General features: G+C 37.6%; 2 protein-coding genes across 6 annotated transcripts; one reads left to right on the forward strand and one right to left on the reverse strand.

Annotated features, from left to right (window-relative positions):
• The first annotated feature begins 5243 nt into the window (after positions 1–5243).
• On the forward strand, positions 5244–16738 carry LOC18421678 (pentatricopeptide repeat-containing protein At4g21170). Of its 5 annotated transcripts, XM_088860036.1 has the most exons (5): positions 5244–7324; positions 7414–7608; positions 7771–7853; positions 16135–16190; positions 16285–16663. In XM_088860036.1, the coding sequence occupies exon 1, from the start codon at positions 6090–6092 to the stop codon at positions 7167–7169; it is 1080 nt and encodes a 359-aa protein (XP_088716162.1). In that variant the 5' UTR covers positions 5244–6089; the 3' UTR covers positions 7170–7324; positions 7414–7608; positions 7771–7853; positions 16135–16190; positions 16285–16663. The 5 variants fall into 5 exon arrangements, with proteins under 5 accessions (XP_088716162.1, XP_088716161.1, XP_088716163.1 ...); XM_088860035.1 differs by lacking the exon at positions 16135–16190 and having other exon boundaries at positions 16285–16738; XM_088860037.1 differs by lacking the exon at positions 16135–16190 and having other exon boundaries at positions 16324–16738.
• A 680-nt stretch (positions 16739–17418) lies between these two features.
• On the reverse strand, positions 17419–23909 carry LOC18421679 (isocitrate lyase). Its single transcript, XM_006826421.4, has 3 exons — positions 23825–23909; positions 18295–19897; positions 17419–17830 (listed from the first exon to the last, which is right to left on the reverse strand). Exons 1-3 carry the CDS (start codon positions 23852–23854, stop codon positions 17706–17708), a joined length of 1758 nt encoding a protein of 585 aa, XP_006826484.2. The 5' UTR covers positions 23855–23909; the 3' UTR covers positions 17419–17705.
• Between the last annotated feature and the right edge of the window lie 2782 nt (positions 23910–26691).

Consider the following 26691-nt stretch of genomic DNA (forward strand, 5'->3'; position numbering starts at 1 on the left):
TGACAAGGCTTTCATCATGGAGCATTTGGGAGATTGCCCTAACGGCGACAACTTATTCTTATATTTAGTCGACACAACGATATTTGTCGATGCATCTCAAGGGTTCACGCTTACAAGTTACCTACAACTGTTTCGAGATCTCGATGAGGCAGAGAAATATGTATGGGGTGCAGCAGCACTTGCCTTCTTGTATTGTTAATTGTCTAAGGTCGTAGACGGTGATACGCATTTTAGTGGGTCAACAACACTACTACAAATAATTTTTACCTTTATTTAGTCAATATTTACATATTTGTGTCTTTTTGGCTTCAAACTAATGTTTGTATTTGTCATGCCCCAAGAATTTACAATACTGATATTCCTGAGATGTGACAGTCAAAACATATATACATCTCTTGATAGGACAAATTTACAGTGGCGAATTCTTACAAAGTAACAAAAGAACGTTTAAGCACAACTACAATATATTCCAGAGTTGATTCTGACGAGCACTCAAAATGAAACCACAGTTATCTTGAAAAAATGTTTACCATAATTTGATGAGTTTGGTTACTCAGTAAGTGATCATCATAATCCTAAAAATAATCGTGGTTAAAAGATATCAATATTTTCAAAAAGGAGATCTATTAACAGAAATGCATAATTAAGTATAATTCGAATAATTGAAATGCGTATAACATTTTAACGACAGTGCATAAATCAAAAGATTTCACAAAATACCCTATTGGCGTTCCAAGTAGGTCACCTATATACCCCATCAGCGTTTTGATGGGTCCACTTAATCCCTATCGGCGTCCCAGATAGGTCTACTTAATCCCTGTAGGTCCACTTATACCTCACCGACGTACCGGATGAGTCCACTTAATCCCTATTGGCATGCCGGATAGGTTCACTTATACCTCACCGGCGAACCAGATGAGTCCACTTGCATACTTAAAGTATTTTTAAATCTCTTTAAACATTCGAAAGCAGCAATATCATGTACTCAGCATATCACTGAAATTATTAATATGAATTTCACCGAAACCATTAATAACAGTCACTTTCAATAACATCTCAAAAATAACCAGTCAAATATTTTGGGCTCAAATTTAGAAAGGTAGCAGTTCGTAAAGACATGTTAGCATAATTTCCAATCTAATATGTATAGAAAAATTCTTATAGAAATTCAAGAATACGGAATTATCACAATTTATGGGATGTCAATTTGCAAATAAACATTTCACAGACAATGCTATAATCAAATGCAAAAATATAAATTTTCAAATAATAAGGAAAACATTTGCACATGAAATTTACAATGTCTAAATATTCAAAAACAGTAGAAAGAAATCTCACAATTTTACTAAAAGCAGAAATATCACATTTATTTCTAATAATTGTACAATATCTAAAATTCTCTAACAATAGACAAGCAAATAAATTTATTTCTAAGAATTTACAGCAGTTAAAATTTCTAACATAGATAAAATATCACACTTTTATTAAAAGATTATTTTTCAAAATAATGAGGTCACTTACGCGTAAAATTTATCACGCCTAAAATTCATGAAAATAAGCAGAAGTAATTATTTCATTTCATTTTTCAAAAGAACGGATTATTTTTCAAGATAATGAAGTCATTTACTTAAAATATTTGAGCAGGAGCTTTCGATAAAAATTCGGCTAGAGAGAGGAGCTCACTGCGTTTCGACTAGAGAGAGAAATATCTCAAAAATTTTTTAGGGTGGGAGTCCTCATCTATCCTATTTAAATTCTTAAGATACCTTATTATATTATTTTATTAAGTTACACCTCATACATGAAGTGTAACAATTATATTACACATGAGACGTTTAAAGCCCACGTCCACTAAAGGACGTGGTAATGAAAGGAAAAGTTAACAAAAGTGGTGATGGTCCCTAAGGACCATAATACTTATATGGACCATCACACTATCAAGAATTATTTATTTATTTATATTTATTATATATATATATATATATATATATATATATATTGAAAGTTTAGGATTGTTACAGTTTTTTTTTTTTTTTTTTTGTACAGTGTTGGATCTATGAGCATTTCCCAACCATAGGCACCAAACCTAAAACTATCACCATAGAAATGCGTAGAGCTTGCAAGTGGAAGAAACAACCATGCTGAAAAGACCCATTTACAACGTTTGATGACATCTCAATTGACATGGCTAGTATATTGTTTTTATGACATCTCAATTGATAGTGTTTAATGCAAAGACCTATTAACGTTGTTGTATTATGTTATTATTGTAAGTGAATTGGCAACCATATGAGGAGTACACCCCACTAGATACGCTCAGTAAAGAAAATGTCTTCTGGCGATCATATCTGATAAGTTTTCACATTGCAGAGTATTTTATGTCGGATCGTGTACGACGACAATTTAAGAAGTTGTAAGTTATTCCCGTAGAGCCTCTTAAACGGGAGAGGAGGGAGAAGGTGGATCTACACCCCACTAGTTGGATTGATGAGTTGGCTAGTGAGATAAACCACTGGCGGCAACGAGAACACAATGTTGTCTAGGCAGCCGCAGATAAATATGGAGGAATGCCTACAAAAGATTATATGACATGATACAACATGTTCACTCATAGATATGGAAGTATTCCCATGTGCCTCCCTCCCATAGTCGCAATCAAATGTGCCCCCCCCCCCCACATGCCATGATGATGAGAGGAGAATGATATATTATTTCATTTTTGAATTTTAGTTATTATTGACTTAAAATAATTATCTATTTAAAGCAGTTATTTATATTATTTTTATTGTCAACTTGTAGCGATTAACCTGTATAGGGATGCTACAAGCTGCACTTGGTGGTGAAGTATTAGCAGAGGAATCTAGACGTTTAGCATAGGCGACCCACGATTTGTTAGTGCAGAACACTCTTATAGATAATGCCGAGGAGATGGTGGAGAGAGATGTTGGAAGTGAGAGCGAGGAGACAGATGGTGGAGATGACGATAACGAGAGCGATGATGGAGATAGTGAAGATGAGGAAAGCAAAACTGAAGAGGGAGATAGTGGAGATGAGGAAGGAGAAACTCAGGGTGGAGATGAGGAAAGAGAGAGCGAAACTGATGAGGAAAATGAAAGGAGAACAAAAAGCAAAAATGATAAGGGCAAGGGTATTGCAAGTTGGTCAGAGAAATGGTTGAGGCCAAGAAAGTGAACAACGATGTAATTTTTTGAAACAAATGTAAATTAAAAAGTATGAATCTTTTTTGAGACAAAAGTTGAGTATCGAGATTGAAACTAATGTTAAGTTATTTTTGTACAATTGAAGCTACTCTATCATAGTGGCCAATTAATAAAATGTACATTCTTTTTGTTGTCATTATGTTAATGGAATCAATACCTTTTTAAGTTCTTTTTGTTGTCATTATGTTAATGGAAATTGCTTTGAAACTTGGTCAAGTATATGCCAATGTATTCTTTATGAATGGGTTTGTAAATATTGATATGATTGCATTAGCACTTCATCTTTGCATTGCATAAGCACTTCATCTTTATAGGCCAATTCATAGGCCAATCCATTGGAAATTAATCCATTGTAAAGATTGATATGATACGGTGAACGAGTAGGATAGTGCTGATAAAATTGTTGAAGGATTCATTTTTCTTGGATCATTGCATAAGCACTCCAGCACGTATGGAATGCATTCCAGGCTATTAAATAAACAGTCTGGCACCAGTAAAACGCTCTCCGGCATCTTTAAAATTCACTCCAGCAATTGAAGAACTCGCTCCGGTGAATAGTTGACTGTAAAACAGGCACTCCGGCACTTGTAAAGTGCACTCCAGCACCATTAGAATGCACTCCGGCAGTTAGTGAACTCGCTCCAACAGGTAGTTCACTATAAAATTAAAACTCCGGCACTTGTGAAGAGCGCTCTGGTATTACTAGGTCATTGTAAAATTGGCCTGACAAATTGGCACTCTGGCACATATGGAATGCACTCCGGAGAATAGTTCACTGTTAAATAGGTAGTCAGACACTTGTAAAACACGCTCCGACATCTTTAGATTTCACTCTGGCAATTGATGAATTCGCTCTGATGAATACTTGATTGTAAAACAGGCACTCTGGGACTTGTAAAACGCACTCCGACAACATTAGAATGCACTCCGGCATTTAGTGAACTCGCTCTGGTGGGTCGTTCACTATAAAATTAAAACTCCAGCACTTGTGAAGAGCGCTTCGGTATTACTAGGTCACTGTAAAATTGGCCTGACAAATTGGCACTCCGCCACGTATGGAATGCACTCCAGAGAATAGTTCATCGTTAAATAGGAAGTCCGACACGTATAAAACGCGCTACGACATCTTTAGAATTCACTCCGGCAATTGATGAACTCGCTCCGGCGAATAGTTGACTGTAAAATAGGTACTCCGGCACTTGTAAAACGCACTCTGGCACCATTAGAATGTACTCCGGCATTTAGTGAACTTGCTCCAGCGGGTAGTTCACAGCAAAATAACAACTCCGGCACTTGTGAAGAGCGCGTCGACATGTGAAGAACATCGAACCTACAGTATCCTCCCTATAAATTTTGCAGTCTGACGATTCACCGTATCACCCCGGAGATATCCTTCCTGGAAACACAAGCACTCCAACGTATACACTAAAATAGTCCAGCATAGTTGAATATGGCTATGTCAAAAAGTCCGAAGTTTTGGAGCTTCAATTCGGCAATTACGTTCCTGGTGGGTCAGTCCGGTCATGTCTCTAGGCGATTTGGCGATTTGTTTAATGTGCAGACCGGTGATTTGTAATATAACTCCGATAATGTTACTATTGGAGTGCTTCAGTCTGGCGTTTTAGATATTCGATTCGGTATATTGTTGTCTTATAAGCACTCGGGTAGTTTAGAAACTCAGTTCGGTGAAAGGTTTATTGGGGTCCGTCCGAAGAATTTGGTCGTACGTTCAAGGCACGGGAAGGGGTATTTTTGTCAAATAAAATACACTTTTTTCGGTTGGAGGTATTAGTTAGAAAAGATGGTTTTTACCAATTTTTTGAATCTTTTTTATTTTTTTCAACAATTTTTTGACAGCTCGGGACGTGCTCGGTTAGAACTGTAGAATCGGCTTGTTTAACTTTTTTTCAATAATTTTTTGACTACCCGAGACTTGTCCGGTTAGAACGATTGAATCGGCCGGTTTACCGCTTAGGCCGGTTAAAACTCCTTCTTGCTATTTTGCTAACGCTGGTTTTCCTTCATATTCTGATTTCTCATGTCAAAGCTCTGCGTTTTATTTATTCTCACTCATTCCTGCACAAAACAACCGCGAATGCACAAACACTTAATCCCCATAATATTCTTCTCTTTCACAAGAAACGTCAAACGCTTTCTCTCACTTCATAATTCGCCTTGTTTTTCGACCCACTCCTGCTCCTCAACCTCCATCAAATGGAGGGAACAACTCAACCGCGAAAACTTTATCAGCACAATCTCCTCCATTTTGTTGCAGAGACATTCTTGGGTCTCTATCTTTAACCAGGTCAACCTCTCTGCTCAACTCACCCATGACCTTGTGGCCCAAGTTCTCAGGAAAACCCTAAATCACCCCCAAATTTCCCTTGGTTTCTTCAATTGGGCCAAGACCCAACAAAAGCTGTTGTCATGATGTGAGATCTTACTGCCTCATGATCCAAATACTAACAAGGTCAGGAGTCATAGAACCGGCAAGGCCTCTTTTGTTTCACACAATCCGTTTATGGCCAGCTTCTTTGGTATTCAGAACCATGGTTGAAGCATTTAGTTGCAGGAGTTCTTCATCCTTAGCCCTTTCTCTGCTTTTAGAGGCTCATTCCAGGAAGCGAAGGAGTACTGTCGCTATTGAGGTATTCAAGCTTATGAAGATTCATGGTTACATCCCTTATGTGGAGTGTTACAATGCATTTTTTAATTTAATTCATGAATTGGGTGAAATTAAATTAGCTTGGGAAACTTTTGGAATTATGGTTCGGAGCCGAGTCGACTAACGAGGGAACCTTTCTACTGATTTTCCGCCTATTTCACAAAGAAGCGAAGGTGGCCAGGTCTCTTAATTTGTTGCAGGGCATGGAGGGTAAATCATATAAGCCTGATATTGTTGTTTATAACTTGATTCTAGACGGTTACTGTAGAAATGGGGATTTTGTCATTGCTTTTGAAGTTATAGAGAGGATTTATGGTAAAGGTTTGGAGCCTGATTTTGCATCTTATGGATCAATTCTTGATGGGTCGTGCAGATTTGGGAACATGGGCACTGCTGTTCGAGTTCTTAGAATTATGCTAGAGAAGAGATTGGTGCCAACTGTTGGGGGTGAATTTAGCCCAAATGATTGCTTCACATTAAACGATAACAATTGCATAGTCGCAGCCATTAGTTATTTACACTATGATGCTTTCATTCGCAAACTCTGTAAATTAGGAATGACCCATGCTGCAGAATTGGTTTTTGGGATAGCCCGTAGTGCTCTGGTTCCCTTGCAAAACGCTTGTTATATTGCTTTATTGAAGGCATTTTCTAGAGATAGAAGGATTAAGGAAGCTGTGAGAATGTATTTTTTGCTACTGCAAAGAGATATAGCTATGAATATTAGTGAATGCAATGTTCTCCTGAATGCACTTTTCAAGGAAGAACCATCAGAAGAAGTCAATAAGGTAATTAAAAGTGTGATTGAAAAGGGATTTTATCCAGACCCTTTGGCTATTTCTTCATATATATCTGCTCAGTGTAGCAAAGGTGGGTGGCAGGAAGCAAATGAACTTTTGTGGGTCACGTTGGAAAGAGGAGTGATGCCTGATGGGTTTGTTTGGGGTTCATTCATCAGGCATTACTGTGAAGATGGCCATCTTGATTATGCCCTGTCTTTGCATGAAAAATTTGCGAAATCGGGAAATGTTCTCAATGCACCTTCTTACAACATCCTTCTGAACCGGCTCTATAATGAAGGAAAATTAGAGGAGGCAAGCGGGATGTTTGATTATATGAGAAATAAAGATGTGACGAGTAGTGCTAGTTTCATGACTATGATAAGTTGGTTTTGTCGAGAAAAGAAATTTAGCGAGGCCAGAAAGATGCATGATGAAATGTTGAAGAAGGGACTTAAGCCTGATGAAGCTACTTACAAACGTCTCATATCTGGGTTTCCTTGACAAGGCAGTGGGCACCCTTTATCTGGGTTTTCTTAACAAGGCAGGGGCACCCTTTGATACCATCTGGGTCTGCTAAAGGTGAAGAGAGGGGCTAAAACCTTGATCCCCATTGCATATTTTGAAAAGCGCACAACTTCATGACCTTTAACCAGGAGGTGCGGATTTGGAAAGAATTGCTCAGTTGGTATTTCTACTGATTGGATTCTGTGGAACTCAGAAAATGAACCTTTATTGTTAATTGCAGAGATCTGGATCTATCAATAGGGTGCGAGCATGTCATGGCTTATGAATGAAGTTCCTACTCCACTCCCAGCATCAGAAGCAGGCACATGTGATATGACCCAACTTGTGGAAACAACGCTTGAGTATCTGAATAAATCGTCCTACATCCTTAGGGGACACTATAACACAATTTGGAAATAATTTTGTTGAGTTATTGGTAATCTTAAAGCAATATATTCCCTCTGACTGTACAAATGATGTCAGTCATGTCTTGCTTTGCTGCTTCACTCTGCCTAAGAATAATTTTTTTGCATTGTAACTGATGTTATTTATTTTGAGAATTTATATTTTTTCTACTTTTTTTGGTCTGATGAAGCAGTTTGGTGGCCCAGGCATGTCATTGCTTTTTTGGAATATCTGCTGCCTCGTACCTCTTCAACTACATCTGATTGCCATTTTCAGGTACAATTTATTCTTAAAAGTGAGTTATGTCTCTGTAAATAGGTATTGCTACATTGCTACCAAATTCTAGTTACTTCAGTGTGATAATGGAGCATCAGATAGATAGTCATATGCTTTGATTGTATTCCAAGTTTGTAGCGATTCCCTTGATAATCAAAACTAACCCTTGTTCGTGATTTCTAGTTGTAATTGGTTTTCATTAGTATGAAGAGTGGAATAACTTTAGCTGCCAATCTGATTTTCCATGTGGTTTCATGTGAGAATTTCCCAGCCATGTAGCTGTTATTTAAGATAAGCCTATAGGGCATGTGGGTGCTGATGAATGCAATGCACAATGAGACTATGCATATATCTCATGGGTGACTAGGCTTAGCTACCCTTGTTACGGTTCTGGGTGTCCTGTAGTTATGTTACTTTATCATTAAAACATATTACATCTAGTTTGTTTTGGGTAAATCAGTGGGGGAGAAGGCCCCCTACCTGTATTTTGCATTAATAGATAAGATAGAAAATATTATAATCGTATCACGATACAACCCGTTCATAGGGCACCTGCACTACATCATAGGAAAGTAACAAAGAGATAAAGTTCGGAAAATCTGGAGGGCAGACTCTCCATATGGTTGCGGCAGAGATAGATGTGGCCCTCTTTGCAAGTGCATCAGCAACCATATTAGGCTCTTGAAAAATATGTGAAATCTGGCAAGGATAACCGCACAAGGAAAGTCTATTGATGCAGTTAGCTGTAATTGTTTGAAGTGACAAAGGAGGCTTGTGACGGCCACGAATAGAATCCACCAAGAGCAAAGAATCACTCTCAATAATAAATGGAAAGCAATGGAGCTGAATAGTGAGATCAATACCTGCTTCCAACACAGTGAACTCAGCAAAATTATTACAATCCCGAGAATCTTTGAGAAAGCAGCAATAAAAAGACCTTTAGCGCCACGCGGAATTCCTCCACTGCCAGCTATACCTGGATTCTAGTAAAAAGCCCTGTCGATGTTAAGCTTAAAGAAACCAAGAGGAGGGGGAGTCCAAGAGACACAAACCATGCTGCCAGCCTTTTCCGGACACCATTGTATTGCAAGATTTTGTATTAGTGGCCTTTCAGAGGGGTGGAAAGTCCATGATTTAGCATCGGCAAGTTCTCTTACATGATAGGTGATGCGTGCAATTAAATCCTCTCTTTAAGTAGCTCTACCCCTAAAAAGACTATTGTTGTGCTCTTCCCACAACATCCATATTGTATTAGAAGATAGCATAATCCAGACATGACTGAGGCCATTAGATTTGAAGCCGACCTTAATCCACTTGCTAAGCATGAGCATCACATAAGACACTATTGAGAGCTTTTGCTACACCTTCAGGCAATGGATCACCAGAGAACCTGTGCGAAAACACACTCTAAAAGAAGATGGTTAGGACAATCATCAATATTCTGGTAGAAAGGGCACATGGAGGCCAACCCTCTAGACTGGAAGAATGATGTAGTAGGTATCCGCTAGAGAATTGCAACCCAAATAAAACATTTGGCTCTGGGATAGGAGGGGAACGACCAAAGGGCCGTAAAAGTGGGCTGAGAAGTGCCCCTATATCTGATTAATTCCCAAATATTCTTAATAGAATATCAGCTGCGGGAGGAATGAATCCATACCAAGAAATCCTTACTGGGATGTAGGGGAACCTTAAAGGACTGGATCTCTTCCCAAGCATGGGTGAGGGAGCCCGAGGTAGGAGGAGGGAGATCCCAAGTTTGAGGAATACCATGTAAGTAGTCAGAAACCTTGGGTTTAGCTAATGTACCTAGATCTTTGTGAATGTTCGAATCATAGGAATCCAAAGAGACAGCTCATAAAGCCACGGTCAGCCCAAAAATCCACCGTAGAACCATCGCCAAGAACCCACTGAATATTATGTTGAAGGCAGCTAAGGCCCCTTGAAATCCCCTTCCAAGCAAAGGATCAACCGGTGGATTGCCCATGCCAAATAGGGGATTTTATAAAATAGCGGTTCTTGAAAAACGAGAAACCAAAGCAGAAGGGTTGGCAACAATCCTCCAAGCCAATGTCATCGTCATTAAATTTTAAGAAAATGGTTTTCCAAAGTGAACACCCTTTTTCTCAGCAACCCCAGCCCACAAAAAGTTATGTTGAAGTCTCTCAATCATGTAGCATGTACTGGCAGGTAGCAAAAAGTGAATCCAGTAGATGCAGAGGCACTAAGGACAGATCTAAGCAATTGGAGTCTCCTGTCACTTTATCTATTTTATTTAGCATCTAGAGAGAGATCCTTCTTTTTTCCTTCATGTTGGTTGCCGAAAAAGTAGAATTGAGGAACTCAAGGAACAAGGTGATTCCATGTACTACTTTTTGAGTTTTGATGCTCAGTGTTACGTGACTTCGCTTCTTATCAGATGCAAGGAATTTGGCATCAACAATTCAATGCATGCATGTCACAGGAATGGAATTTCTTTTCTGAACTATATCTGTTGAGAAATCCCTGCTCTCAAAGTTTATTGGACAAATATTTCCATCTTTGAGATGGTTTTCTATATATTGATGTGGAGAAAATCCTGTTTAACTTGTATAGGTGTCCAATCTTATTGCATATATTAAAAAAAATTGCCTTTTGCTCGGTGTACCAGGTCTTAAGCTTGACATCTTATCTATTTTGTTTTTGTTCATTCAATAGCATTGTTTGTCTCTTGCCACCTAGTGGTATGTGAACTGGTATCCGTATGCTAAGTCTTGGGTATATTCTATCAGGTATTGTTTCAAGAAAGATGGTGTGAGTTCATATGCACTTTTTGCATTTTTGCAGCAAAAATTTTAGAAATGGTAATAATGATCAATTGAGATGTGCTCCATGGTAGTTATCTGCAGATTTCTATTCTTTACAATTTAATTTAGCCATACTATGTCCAAAGATTAACTTTTGTAAATCCATGCAAATTCATGACAAATCTAAGTTCAAAAGGCGTAGAAAATTATTATTCGAATAAATATTAAGTTTATCACAGGAGCAACATTTTTTTATGTATTGTGACAATTTAAATATGGAGAAATTTCTAAAATATTTGGGGCAATATCTATCAGTTTAGGACTTAGGGCATATTTCTAATTTATATGGGATGAGTTTTTATTATAAATTCATCGAAATTTTGTATATTAGTAGCATTCTTGGAAAGATCCCTGCAATGCTTTAGCGCTTTAATGGCTGTACCTCAAACTTTAAACCATGTGCAGGGGATGCACATCTAAAATAAGTTTTAGGCTAACTGTGTTTCATCGCCATACAATTTCCAAGAAAATCAGTTAACAGAATAAAAACAAAATTCTGAGAAAAGATATTCCATAGTTTGCATGAGTTGGTGAAGCACATGACCCAACTGTGGACTTGACTTGGCTTTGTGGAGTCAATACATGCATATTATCCGACTTGCTGTATGACATGATTGATTTGCTTTACGTTGATTCATAGACTCATGTATGTGAAATTGTCAATATCTGCAATCATGACTTGCCTTGCCTCTCTCTCTCTCTCTCCTGTGTATTTATTTATTTGTTTTTGGTTAATTTTTTTGACTACTTCATATTTCAAACTTCTCTGCTCACCTATTTTTACTTTGCCTTTCTTAAATTCTAAAAGGAATAACCTTTACGTAGCCTTGGAGTTGGACTGAGTTGACTCAATATAGTTGTGCAGTTGATTTACTCTATGACTTACTTGCTCTGTGACTTAGACTGATATATAAATATATGTTTTGTATTGTAGCACCCCCTTGAAATTTTGACTTTGGGAATTCCCTGAAAACCTATAACCCTGGAACATAGGAACCACGCTACCTTAGTGTGCCATACCTAGTAGTCTATAATCCTTAGGAAATCCTCAAATCATACCAAAGCCCACCCAATAACTAAATCTTACCAGATTCTGTCCGGTCTTATCGAGATCAACACAAAAAAATCCAAAAATTGCTACAATCAAACCCCAAGATGCGTCAAAATTGGACCATGCCATCTACGTTGGATTCAGCAGGGTTCCCTGCGCCAGTCAGGGGTTGATCTAATCTAGCAATGCAGGGTGCTTCGTTAGACCCGATAGGTTCAACAATGCGTTTGGCATTGCTGCCCTCTTCTGTCTTTAGAGTTCTTTTAGAAAGTTCGAGAAGATTATGGAGGTTCTAAAGGGTAATTTGATCATCTTGGACATAGTTTTGACTCCGGATTTGGCCCAATCTTAATCCATCAAACCTAATCTGAATTGAGTTAGAACTCAAAAGATAAGCCTAGGATTCGTAATCTTCAAGGAATATTCCCCGAATCAAAGCCTCTATAAAATCCTCTAACCCTCTTACCCTCCATAAAACACAACCTAAAATCATAGAAAATTCTTGGGAAAAATAACCTAAAAATTCCTAGAAAATCTTAGCAACATACTTAGAAATTAGGAATCTAAAAATCATAGGAAAACTCTTAGAAAATTATTGACTAGAAACCCTAAAACTAGGAAAACCTAGAAAACCCTATAAGACTCAACCCAAGCCAAAATCCTAGTTCTCTACCATCAGGATTCTCTACAATTTCCAAAAGCCTTAAATCAAAAACCCCTTTTAAGCCAGATTCTTCAAGAAAGAGAAAGAAGGCACAAAGGTGTAAGTGAACCCGCAGTCCCTATACAGGCTTCAACTCTGGGTTTCTAGTGTCCCCAAGTAAGTTTTCCTTTCTTTAATTTCCTTAGTTTACTTTGAGTTTATTTTCTAGTTTATTTCTTTTCTTTTCCTGTTTTCTTGGTTTCTTTCTTTCGTGTTTTGCGTGATTTCAAGCTGGCAGTTCTCAGGGAGAGCTGATATTTTGAGATCAGGATTTGTATTTGAACCTTAATTCGACGGACTCCACATTCTCCACTGAAATTTAATTGTTTAAGTTGAAAGCACGAATCAGAGAGAGTTTAATTTGAAATTCTCAGAGAGTTTGGCTGTATACAGGTAAATACAAGGAATCAAACAAAGTAATAAATAAAAACATCTGCACTTGTACTCATGCCGGATTGCCTATGTTTAGGTGCAAGACACATGCAGAGCCATTACAACACATAAACATGCACTTCTAATATATTAACTTCAATGACTTGGTGACTTAACCAGTCAAAGTCTTTTTACTTAAATTGGTGTTATGTACAGAATCTTATTTTTGCTAACTCTGGTTCATTTTAAAGGTTCTGAACTTCGAAGTAAAATTGTATACACCTTTTTATGTGAGTTATTTGGTTACAGTATATTCAATGCTATGACTTTGCTGATTATGTGAACTTCTGAAACAGGATCTCTCTTTGTTTGGTTGCATATATTTTATCCTATTCGTGCTTTATTTTTTTAAGGTATTTATCCTATACATGGTTAAAAGTAATGCTTTACATCCACTAGTTTTTTAGTTCTCTTGATTGAAAATAATACAATTTTACCATGGATGCATTGCCTTATTTTTACTCCATTGTATGATACCATACTCAATAATAAATTGGAGTCAAGATCCTTTTTATTTGTGTGTGCATGCACTTGCTTATGTGTGTGTGTTTTATGTACATTTACATGTACACACACACGCACATATAAATTCATGTATGCGTATTATGCATATGAATATGGTTTGAGTAAGTGGTCCCCATTTCTGTGTGTGTGTGTGCGTGGGCATGTGTGGGTGCGTGCCTGCATGTGACTTATGTATTGAATATGTATACGTGTGGGTATCATTATTTCTTATGGTGTTTGTTTTTCTGTCTATAAACATCCTATACAGGGTTACTTTGTCATTTCTACATGTGAATTTGGAATATGAATCTTATATCACTTCATAAGAAATATTATTTTTCTTATTGCTAATACAAAATGACACAATTTCTCTTTCAAACTCTTTTAATATGACTTGATGAATTCTTCCACTGGGGAGTCCTCCACAAAGCCATAAATGCCACTTTCATAGCCTTAGTCCCCAAGGTCAAAGGGGTGGAGAAACTAAAGGACTTTTGTCCAATCAGCTTGCTCAATTCCTCCTACAAAATTCTGGCCAAGGTTCTGGCCTCAAGGCTACAACAAGTCCTTCCTTTAATCATCTTACCGTCACAGACAGTTTTCATCAAAGATAGGCAAATCCTAGACAGAGCTTTAGTAGCACACGAGTGCATTCACTCAAGGTACATGTCCAAGAAGCTTGGTCTTATCTTCAAGATAGACTGGGAGAAAGTGTACGACCATGTTAATTGGTCGATTCTTGACAATTCAATGGCTAGAATGGGATTCCGGGACCTATGGAGAAAGTGGATGAGAGTATGTTACTCTCATCCTCACTTTTCGATTCTCATCAATGGAACCCCTAAAGGTTTCTTCCCATCCTCGAGGGGGTTGCGCCAAGGGGATCCTCTCTCCTCTTTTCTGTTCGCCATTACAGCAGAAGTCTTCAATTGTTCAATGTCTCATTTATACCAGGAAGGTCTCCTCACTGGATTCAAGAGCCGTCCCCAAGGCCCATAGTGTCTCATCTGCAATATGCAAATGACACTTTGGTGTTCCTTGAGGCCTCTCTAGTAGAAATTGATAATCTGAGGCTCTATCTCAAAGGCTTCCAAGTGGTTACACGATTCAAAGTTAACATGGAAAAATCAAAGATGATGGGAGTGGCACTCACGGATGCTGAAATCAGAGCACTTATTCCAAATTGGGGATGCAAAGTGGAGGAACTTCCCACAACATACCTTGGTTTACCCTTGGGATTGGGGAAACCAAAAAAGAGACAGTGGTCTCACGTGATTGATAAGGTTGACAAGGGTCTGGCAGGGTGGGAAGGGAGATACCTCTCCATGGCTGGCCATACCACCTTGATAAAAACAACCTTGGCAAATGCTCCGATCTACCTCATGTCTCTCTTGCACATGCCAACCTTGGTAGCCAACTGCCTTGAACAACTTATGAGGAATTTCCTCTGGTTAGGATAGGCCGAGAGAACCAAATAGCACTTAATACCTTGAGACAAGATTTTCTTACCCAAACACCAAGGAGGGCTAGGGATTAGGACCCTTATAAAACATAACCTGATCCTCCTAGGGATATGGTGGTGGCGCCTAGCCACTCAAACAGATTCCCTCTGGGCTCAAGTTGTACGCAACAAATATAGGATTTCTGAAGAAGTTTGGGTGACTGAGAGGAGGCAGCATAGTAGAGCTTTAGGAGCGTAGAAGTTGTTCACCTCCTCCTTCTCACAGTTCAATAAATTCATCAGATTCCATCCAAGAGAAGGAACAAGAGTGCGCTTCTGGTCAGATCTCTGGTTAGGACATATCCCCCTAAGGAAACTTTTTCCGTCCCTTTCCTCTCTTCTCTCCAACAAAGACTCTACCATTGCAGATGAAATGGTACTGTCAGGAGGCCGAGAGTCTGGGACCCCTCATTTAGAAAAAACCTCTCAGACGAGGAAACCAGCCACTTCCTATCACTATCGACAGTTTTACATTCCATCTTCACCTCTTCACAAAGGAGGGACTCCATGGTATGGATTCTAGCCCCCTTTGGTACGTTCTCGGTGGCCGCATCGCCTCATATTCGGCCGCATCAGGCATAATGTGCTGGGTATCACATTGCAAATGCCCGCATATACTCTCTGGAGAGATGCGTTCGCATATGCACCACATCTCTCGGCTGCATCCCGCAAAGGGCACATAATCCCTCATATGCGGTTTGACAATTTTATGAAAATGAACCCCTCAGGCAGGGGTATTTAGGACTTTTTGACCCTCGAAAAGGGGGGGTAGTAAACCCCCAAACTTCATTTTTCAGCTACATCCCTGGCTTTTTTTGGATTGAATGAATAAAAAAAAAAAAAATGGTGGAAAATTTGTTTTGTGAAGTTGTTCGATTTTTGTATTGATTGATGCATGGTTGTTGATTTGTACCTTTTGAGTGTTGATTTGTATCCTTTGGGTGTTGATTTGTGGAAGTTTAGGCAAAGTTGTGACAACAAATCGAGGGTTTCAAGAGCCGTGAAGAAATCGATACAAATTTTTGCTTGTGGTTGTTGATTGTTGAGTGTTTTATGAAGCTAGTTTCAAGTTTCTAGTTTCTATTAGGGGATAGTGGATACAGAATCTCTGACATATAATACTTTTGGAGTTAATGAATAAACTAAATACCTACTATCACATATATCACCTCCATATATTTTTTTATGTATTAAGCTAATTTTTTAGATTTTTTAGAATTTTTTTATATATATTGACCACATCGCAGCGATACACCCTCATCCGGACCGCATCGAGCCACATCTTCGCATCGACTCCCCCAACGTATACGGTCGCATCCCACATTTTAAAACATTGATTAATTTTATAGGATCTTTCTTTATCTGTTAGGTACTAATTATGAAAGTTGGTGTGAAAGGTTGGCATTAATGAACTTGGGATTCTGCTCCTGGCATAGGGCTTGCAACATGACAACCTCCAAGTTCCAGCTTACCTGCCCAGAAAGGATAAAAAAGGAAAAAGCCATGAGGACACTTTTTATAACAACATAGTAAAATGGTGACTGTAAATAATAAGAAACACTGACCGGTTTCTCTATGTTCTTGTCATTCCCTTATTGGCCAATATATTTTATAACTGGTTGGCCTACCTTTGCTCCTTAAAATCTAACTATTGAAATTGTATTGTGTAAGAAAATGTTCTGTAATTGATTCTACGCCCATTGATACTATGGTAGGTTTGCTAGCTATATTATATCCATCAACTGGAATAAAGTCTTGCAACAATCACTTTTTCTACTTTGTTTCTGGTCTATGATCCCTTGTAAAGAAACTCCTGTCGTTCTAGTATTTGGATGGTTCCCATTGATCTTAGCCGTCATGAAATGTTGTTTTGATTTTGTGACTAAAGTGTGAAGTATAGTGGTAGTGTAATAGATGGTCCTTTGGGCAACTTGGAATGTGATTAAGTCATCAGTTGCACTCATAGGCAATATTAGGATTTCAAGTTATGATGGAAAAGAAGAAAGTAAATCTATTTTGTCATGGACGATTCACTCTTGGTTAGAACATTGAAAGGTTGATTTGAGGTTTCAATAATCTCCTTGAGGATAATTTATGCTATTGTGACGCGTTTCAATTCATGTATTAGGTTATTAGAGTTTCTCTACTTACTGTTCATTCGTGTTTGACATTGCCGCCCTTGGGAGTTATTGGTCATTATTGTGTTCTAAGGTACCCTGTCCTCAGAGGCTAGCACAATTCAAATCATTATTTTCAAATAAAAGAGGATCCAAGAATGGCTCCGGTATTAGTCACCTGGTTGTGCTGAATTGTTTTCTGTATATTTACTATTCTTAGAGGTATATATGTACAATGTACTTTTTGTATTCCCATGTTGGTCTCCAATGGCTGTTTCTTATGACAATTAGTAGAAAGGATCCTTCAATGTGTGAACCATTTCCAATGGCAGACGAATGGTACCTCATTGAGAAGATGGTAGCGACCATATAATGGATGCAAGTGGCATAGATTATGCTACCAATCCCTACACATGCACACACAAACAATATTTAGGTGCTTTTGGCATTTCCTCAATTTACTTATTATACAATCCCTGTCTTTGGCTGTGCAAGTAAAACTTGAGGCTCAGTTTTACATGGGTGAGTCGACCAAATGAAAAGAAGGAATTGCTCAGTGCACTGATAATATTTCCATAGTCAACAATTGGTGGCTCGGTGACAATAATAGAGAACGGCATCTCTGCCACCCATTGATAAAATACATGAAACTAAACCTAGGCTCTAATATCTTGGTTGTATCAGTCTTGCTACCTTCTTGACTAGTCAATCACTTCTCCACTTCCATTCATGTAAATGGCTCCGGTATTAGTCACTTCTCCACTTCCGTTCATGTAAATGGCTCCATTATTAGTTCCCGTTTCTTTGAACTGCTCTTCAGTTACCCCTGCATGCAAATTACCGATAATTAAATTGAAAATGGCAATGATCAAAATAAATAGAAACAGTTTAAAGTGGCATAAATAGAACTATTGCTGTCTCTAAAGTAGCAGTGAGCATTTGCTTGCGTAGACAAATTGATGTGAGATTTCAACCTTTGGTGAAAGCATGATTTGGAATATCACATTTCCAGTCAGCACGTATATACTGATTAGCTGTTTTAAAATGAACTATGGATGGAATTGATATGATTTCTGACTGAAATTTGAAGAAAAGTTTTTTAGCATATTTGTAGTGCCAGTATTCTTCAAATTGAAGATCGAAGTGCTACTGAAATTCCACATATCAGCCATCGATATTTTCACAATTGAAAAAGAAAAACTCCTTTTAAGAAATTAATTATTCTGAAATTTAGTTTGAGATTTGATAAGAGAAGGGTAAAACTATTCTTTGAGCTGGTGGGGTACTTACCTTTGCCCATTGCTGCAGTTGAGGAAATACCGCCCTGAACTGTCTTGAGCACCTTGTCATAATAATTAGCACCAGACCACTTCTGATGCGCGAGTGTATCAACCCCGTTGTCTCTCTCCTCCCTCTGAATCCTTTCCACATAAGCAAGCATCCCCCTCCCTGCGAAATCCTTGGCAAAAGTGTCAATGACTAGTGCATTTGCATGGAACCCAGCAAGAGTTATGAACTGCCAACAATAGCCCAACCTTGCAATCTGAGGTATGAAATCCCTCATCTGTGCATCAGTCATCCCTAATGCATCCCAATTGAAAGAAGGAGAGAGGTTGTATGCAAGCATTATTTCAGGTTGCAGTGACTTAACCCCTTGTGCAAACTTGGTGCACTCAACCAAGTCAGGGCTCGAGGTCTCCATCCATATGAGGTCAGCATGAGGGGCAAAGGCCCACCCCCTAACCACTGCCGCCATCACTGAGCCCTTGAACCTGTAAAATCCTTCTCGGGTCCTTGGCAGATCCCAGTCCCAGAACAGGTCATTCAACCCCAACTCTTCCGCTCTCTCTCTAGCCTTCTCGTTAGAGAGGCAGTTATTATACCCCAAGACAATCTCCCACTCATTCAATCTCCTCCTCCTTTCTTCCCCTCCAATATTCAACCTGTTTATCACATTCATGACACATTCAGAGAAAGTCATGAGGCCGGCCTTAGCCAACCACTCGTCTTCTATGACTTGGAGCTCCAAACCAGTTTTCCCAACTGCCATGGCCTCTGCTAGGAGAGTAGCCAAGGCTCTCCCCTTAAGATCAGGGTTTGTGACCCCCAATATGAACTGGTGATCCCTTGGGTCCACATTTGTTTGGATGAGGTTGGCGGCCACCGCATCGGTGCGAGCCACGAGTACAGTCTCAACCCCCATTATGTCGAATTGGAGCCTAGCAGCCACAAGCCGGTTAATGTGCTCTCTTACTGAGACCAACACTTTCCCAGCCATGTGGCCACACTTTTTGGTCACAGATGCTTGGTCTTCAATGTGGACCCCAGCTGCGCCCCTCTCCACAAAGAGCTTGCAAAGCTTCACTGTGGCAGTGGCACCACCAAACCCAGTATCTCCATCTGCTATTATAGGCTTCAAGTAATCTATGTTAGGTTCCCTAGCCCTCTCTTCTCGGCTCATATTCATACGAGCCTCCCTTTGCTTCCTATCATGATATTGTTGAGCAAAGAAGAGGTGTTCAACTTTGTTGGGGACCGTATCATAGGGGTAGTCAGCTAAGTCAGGGCCAGGCTCATTGGTTGAGGTGTGGGTGGATGAGCACTGCCACCCAGACACGTACACAGTGTCCAGGTACTTGGCCATCATGGTTACTTGGACAGGGTCAAGGGCACCAAAGGTCCTCGAGGCTGTCTTGTTTGCTTGGTGGGTTTTTAGGGTTTGCCAAAGCTTCTTGGCGAGCTCGTTTGATACATAGGTTTGTCTCAGGCTCCCCCTCAATGCCACCACCTCTCTCGCAGTGTAGGGGCGGCGGGTCAGCCGGAACCTCTCAGAGCTCCACCATGACTGCACCTCAGCGATTTCTGCCTCGAACCTCCCCTCCTCGTCTGTCATCTAGCAACCATTTCAAAAAACTAGGATTATTTACAAATATATGCATATAGCTCAGAACTTAAGAGAATCATCTTATCTACTCGTATGCACATGTGGGGATTTTATACATGATCCTATGTTTTAACCAGTGTTAAAAAAAAACGCCAATTCGATCCGGAATCGGGTATCGGCTGGGTGGTTCCGAATCCAACTACAAAACGGGATCCGGCCATGCCTGCACACAAAATCGGTATTATGGTGTCATAAAACCGAGTATTGCCTTGGGAGGGTACGCTCTCACATGCTTCATCATGCTTTACAAGCATGCTATAAAATAATGTATTGAGGAGGCTTTATTCACGTTAAATTTCTTTTATTTTTTCGAAGTGGGATTTGAGCATGGTACATATTGTGAATAAAAAATAATATGGTATAGGCTTGAAAAGGTAATACAATATAGCCCTTTATTATAAAAGGTAATACAAGTGGTGTTGTGGTGTAGTCGGTTATCATGTGCATCTTACACCCTAAAGGTCCTTAGTTCGAACTTGGGCAGTACCATCTTATTTTTTTATCAAAAAAAAAATAGAACGTACTTGGGCAGCACGATCTTCTTAAGAAAAAAGAAAAAAAGAAGTAATACAAGTATTTTTTGTCAAAAAATAAATAAAAGGTAAGACAACAGGTATCATGTTTTTCAAGCACGTATTTGAGCTGCAATTATCGCAAGCTTAAATTAGATAGGTAAAGGTAATACAATATAGGCTTGAAAAAGGTAATACATGGTAATACAATATAGGCTTGAAGCATGTTAGCTTTTTTTCTCTCATATATAAATGCCTATTAGATTTTTTTTTTATTTAGGAATAAATCGTCTAATTATATTTTTTTATTTTTATAACATGGTGATCTTTAACATAAATTTAGGAATATTAATTTAAAGATAGGGTTCATATAATGAGGCCTTTTGAAATCTCTCCTTCTCTCTCTACTAACAATCTCTTCCACTAAATTTATTCTAGGAACCTAAAAAATTAGATTTTTGAAAAATTAAATTGTTATTTTGAAAATTGGTATGCATGTTAATAAATTCTACATTGACAACCAAATCCTGTATTTTATTTATTAATTAATTTGCATTATAAATTATGTAATGTACTAATTTTTTTTTACAATTGTCAATAATATATTTTAAATTAGATGATATTATAAGATATTTTCGATTTGTTATTATTTGTACAGTAAAATAATTATAAAATGTAAACTAACAATTTCAATTTCAGTATATAATATTATAGTTAGGTTGTAATAATTTTGGATTTAGTTAGTTAGGTTGTAATAATTTGGGTTTTTCTTTAGTGGATTAGATTTTTCCGCCGATTCGATATTTTGGTGGCCATTTTTTTATCGATTTAATCCATTTTGATTATATACTTTATCTATGACAATTTTATGATTTTTCTTTTGTGTGATGTAAATTTAGTGGTTAACATAAGTTCATATAGGGAAAAAACATATCAATATTCGCATATTGATAAAAAAAATGAAAGTTAATAATGTAGTACCCCATTTTTTATTAGATTCTTAGAAAACATTTATAATGATTTTTGATAATTTTTTTGGATTTTTTTATTGCCGAATCTGACATATTCGGTCGATTCCAGATCCAAGCCGTCGATTCATCGATCCAGATGGGTTTTTGGAGTGCTCAATCTGGGGCACCGATCTGTTTTTTGAACCACTGGTTAAACAAAAACCACAAAATCGTTTAAACAATGGTTTAAAAAACGGATCGGTGCCTCGGATCGGTGAATCAGCGATTCAGATTGGGAATCGACCGAAACGATTGGATTCAGCCTAAAATCATTGTAAATATTGTTTTTTAGGAATCCAATATGAAATGGAGATATTACATTAATAACTTCTATTTTTTTTTTAGCTATATGCAAATATTTTATATAAAAACCAATATAAGTATATGATTTAAAAAATAAGAACCAATCTAAATGTTTTATAATGTCATCTAATTTTAAAAATCTTATTTACAACTATAATAAAAATAATGCATTACATAATTTATAATGTAAATAAATTAATAAATAAAATACAAGATTTGGGTATCATGTAATTATTAATTATAATATTATAATAAACACGATTAAAAAAATTATTAGAAAATACTTCTATATCATATGATTAAAATTAAAAATAAAACCCCAAAATTTAATAAATTTTGTTGTTATGATATTAAAAAAAATCACCCAACAAAATGAAAAATAAAGATATCAAAATTAAAAAAATATAAAAAAAGCCTATCAACAACATGCGCAATAGCTAACTAATAATAATAATAATAACTAAATGGTAATAAAATCTATCGAAAAAACCATTTTACTAGGACATAGCAAAAAAATTTGTGTGGCCATTTTCTAATTTGGTACGCTAGCATTTAATTAAAAAATTGTGTTGATGCGGCAATAAAAAATTTGGCACGCTAGCATTTAATTAAAAAAATGTGTTGATGAGGCAATAAAAAATTTGGCACGCTAGCATTTAATTAAGAAAAAAGTGTTAGTGAGACGATATGACACGCTTTTGGGATCAAGACATATTAATGTTTATAAATTAATGACATTCATTTAAAATGACTCTAAGGTTCATAAAATTTAATGGCATGCTCATTTAATATGCACATTAATTTAAAATGAAGGTTACGAGATATGCTATTATAAAATGACTTGTTGCACGCGACTTTAATATGCACGCTCAATTCATTTAATATGCACGCTAATTTGATTGGTTGAGACCCGGAACAAAGATTGTCCCACATTGAAAATACAAGGAAGGTTAAGTTAATATATAATGAAGTTTACCCATTAGAGATGCATGAACATGTCGTGAGCAAGCTGTATGAATGCTTTCGTGTAGAAAGAATTTTTGTGTCCAGATACTTGATATGGATCACATATCTGATTTCGTGTAGAAAGAATTTGTGTCCAGATACTTGATATGGATCACATATCTTGATATGGATCACACTGGATAGGATCGGTGAATTTTTAAACACCGGATTGGTGAATTTTTAAACACCTGCTTTAACATATGGAAAAAAACTTACCATCACCTACATTGAAATCAAATCATAGGAAAAGAATGATTTGAAATCAAAATCATGCATGTCAATAGGAAAAGAATGATCGGTATGGTCATTGTTCTGTATGGTCATAAGTGTCAGCATCATCCAATTTGCAGGTTGGAAAAAGATGGAGGGACCATGGGATGTACAATTTCATAAAAGAGTTAGACAGTCTGACCCTCAAGACCATCCTCGTATAGGTCATTGTCGAAGTCCAACGTACATTTATGAGAATTTATAGTAAATAATCCAGGGACTACGAAATTTCATAGACCACCCAAATATGATGAGACACCCTGTCCATTACCAATTACCTCGTAGACTGGTTGCATACCCTCGCAATTATTGTCCATCATTTTAATGGATCGCAATTATTGTCCATCATTTTAATGGATGTGATGGTATGTTTTTTTTCATATGTTAGAACCAGTTGTAGACTGGTTGCATCCCCTAGCAATTATTGTCCATCATCTCAATAGATGTGATGGTCTGTTTTTACGAAGAATTTGGTACAGAAAATCTTTCAAATTTAATACATTATTACAGCTAGCTCAGAGTTCAATGCATGGCTTTAGAACAAGCAGATATGATCTAATAGGAGTAGACTTGGTATATGATTCCTGACTACCCAACAGGCGAAATTGATAAACTTGCTTCTGAATCTCTCATTGTTGGTTTACAATGAGAGCTGGTCTTTCAAGGTATCAAAAGCCCTCCACTTAGCTACAACCCTAACTATTTTCTTTGCTGAACAACATCACATGAGAGAGAGAGAGAAGCAAAACAGAGAAGTAAAAGCTTTTTGCGCTCACCAGGGAAGGTACTGAGAATGCCGCAGCCATGGTTGGAACTACTGTGTAGAGAGGAAATGAAAATGGTTTCTTTCTTTTTTTGTTTGGGGTAGATCAGTTGAAATGGGAAGGGTTTAAATAGATGATTGTGTATAGTACAATAATGCACCTGCGACAACGTCAGTGTACTAAAGAATTATTTCATTTTGACTTTCAGTAATTGTACTTCAATAATGCAATAATTTTTTACTTTTGACTAATATTTACTCAATTGAAATAATGCACTTGCAATAATGCTTTGCATTTCCCTTAGGGAAAAGTTTATATAGAGCCTAGGCTCTAAACAATCAAATTAGAACGTCCCTCAAAAAAATTTCACTAGAAGAGGTTGTTTTGATGCTCAAATATACTTAAATTGATCATCTTGACATCAAGATGCCTAGATTTGAGAAAAAAATGGATTTCAAGTTTTAGAAATAGTGCATCTTGTTATGTATTTTTGGACTGTAAATTTTTAAGTTATTCAAGTTTTCATAGATATTTTTGATCTACACGGTTTTTTATGCTTTAAATTTTATATTTAAAGATAATAATATATTTTAAAGCTAGTCAAAGATTTTCAATATTGAAACTACATTTCTCGATACTATTTGAAGGTGGGTTCAAATTTGATTGTTTAGAGCCTCGGCTCCATACAAAGTGCACCCTTTCCCATATAGCTTGAGCTTTATTTTCCACTAATAAGAAACGTGTTGCACACGGATCAAAAGCACCAACTATAAAAAAGAACTCTCTAGATTGAAAAAGGGAAAATATCTCCCTATCCTTTATTTTTGGCTTCCATTTCTCAAGAGATCCAAGAATTTAAACTATTTCTTACGGCATAAAGTCTCTATCTTTTCTATCTTCTTACCCCCTAGACCCCTTTGATTATACATTATTGACCTAAACATTTTGTAAAATGACATCATCTCTATCTCTCTTAAAACTCCGTATCTCTCCCTCCTCTCTCTCTGAAAACTCCCTCTCTTTGAAAACTCCGTCTTTCTCTCTCTAAAAAATCTCTCTCACCTGTGTCATCCTCTCTTTCTCTCTGTTATTTGGGCAAGAGGAGTAAGTAATCTTCTTGAATACAAAACTAACTAGCACCAAACCTTACTTCCAATTCAATCCATTCTTTCTCCTGACCTACTATTTTTTTTTTTCTCTCTCTCTCTCTCTCTGTTTTTCTGCAACATCCATAAGCCTACGTTGAGGTGGATGGTGCCTGAAATTTTTAAAAGGAGGGAACAGGTCACGGCCTTTGATATATGGTCTATTGGTTGTACAATCGTTTTTTTCTCTCTTTCTCTGTAAGATCCACAAGCCCACTTTGAGGTGGATGGCGCCTGAAATTTTTAACAGGTCACGGACTCTGATATATGGTCTCTTGGTTATAAAGTCATTTTTCTCTCTCTTTATCTGCAACATTCATAAGCCCACTTTGAGGTGGATAGTGCCTGAAATTTTTGAAAGGAGGGAACAGGTCACGGTCGCTGCAATTTCTCTCTAATATATCAGAGTCTGTGACCTATTGGGTCCTAATTTCTCTCTAATCTATCAGAGGCGGTGACTTGCTCCCTCTTTTTAAAAATTTTGAGGTGGAAGGCGTTTGAAATTTTTAAAAGGAGGGAATAGGTCACGGACTTTGCAATTTCTCTTTGATATATAGCCGTCGTGACCTATTCCCTCCTAATTTCTCTATGATCTATCAGAGGTGGTGACCTGCTCCCTCTTTTTAAAAATTTTGAGGTGGATGGCGCCTGAAATTTTTGAAAGGAGGAAACAGGTCACGACCTTTGCAATTTCTCTCTGATAGATTAGAGGCGGTGACCTGTTCCCTCTTAATTTCTCTCTGATCGATCAGAGGTAGTGACCTGCTCCCTCTTTTTAAATATTTAGGAGCCATCAAAGTGAGCTTGTGGATGTTGCAGAGAAGTGGATGTTGCAGAGAAAAGGAGAGAAAAAAAAGTAAGGAGGGAACAGGTCACGACCTCTGAAATTTCTCTCTGATATATCAGAGGTCGTGACCTGTTTCCTCCTAATTTCTCTCTGATCTATCAGAGGCGGTGACATGCTCCCTCCTCCTTGAATTTTCAGGCGCCATCCACCTCATAGTGGGCTTATGGATGTTGTAGAGAAAGGGAGAAAAAAATAAAATAAAATAATAGAGTGGGCTTTGCAGAGAAAGAGAGAAAAAAAAGAGTAGCGGGTCAGGAGAGAGAGAATAGATTGAATTGAAAGTAACGTTTGGTGCTGGTTAGTTTTTTATTGAAGAAGATTACTTGCTCCTCTTGCCCAAATAACAGAGGCCCCATGCACCTCAAAGTGGGCTTATGGATGTTGTAGAGAAAGAGAGAAAAAAATAGTGGGTCAGGAGAGAGAGAATGGATTGAATTGGAAGTAAGGTTTGGTGTTGGTTAGTTTTTTATTGAAAAAGATTACTTGCTCCTCTTGTCTAAATAACAGAAAGAAAGAGAGGATGAGAGAGGTGAGAGACAAAGTTTGAGAGAGAGAGAGGGGAGAGATACATATTTTGACAGAGATAGAGATGGTGTCATTTTACAAAATGTTTAGGTCAATAATGTATGGTCAAAAGGGTCTAGGGGGTAGGAAGATAGAAAAGATAGAGACTTTATGCCACAAGAAATAGTTTAAATTCTTGGGTTTCTTGAGAAATGGAACCTCAAAATAGGGGTTAGGAAGATATTTTCCCATTGAAAAATATAAAAAATTACAAACCATATAAATAGGCACAATGATTACTCACTTGCATTAGATTATAGGAAAATTCATTGAGGTTGTGAAGTACTAATATCAATCGTCTCTAGCAAAGTTAAAATAAAATT

Source organism: Amborella trichopoda, chromosome 2 (assembly GCF_054954075.1).
Source record: "Amborella trichopoda isolate Santa Cruz 75 chromosome 2, AtrichopodaSantaCruz75HAP2 v2.0, whole genome shotgun sequence".
NCBI lineage: Eukaryota > Viridiplantae > Streptophyta > Magnoliopsida > Amborellales > Amborellaceae > Amborella > Amborella trichopoda.

Excerpts from the sequence above, each read along its gene's own strand:
- LOC18421678 (XM_088860035.1), top strand. The coding sequence starts at position 6,090 with ATGGAGGGTAAATCATATAAGCCTGATATTGTTGTTTATAACTTGATT.
- LOC18421679 (XM_006826421.4), bottom strand. The coding sequence starts at position 23,854 with ATGGCTGCGGCATTCTCAGTACCTTCCCTG. Across the intron at positions 19,898-23,824 it reads CATTCTCAGTACCTTCCCTG|ATGACAGACGAGGAGGGGAG; the intron begins GTGAGCGCAAAA and ends AATGGTTGCTAG. Across the intron at positions 17,831-18,294 it reads AACTGCAGCAATGGGCAAAG|GGGTAACTGAAGAGCAGTTC; the intron begins GTAAGTACCCCA and ends ATTTGCATGCAG.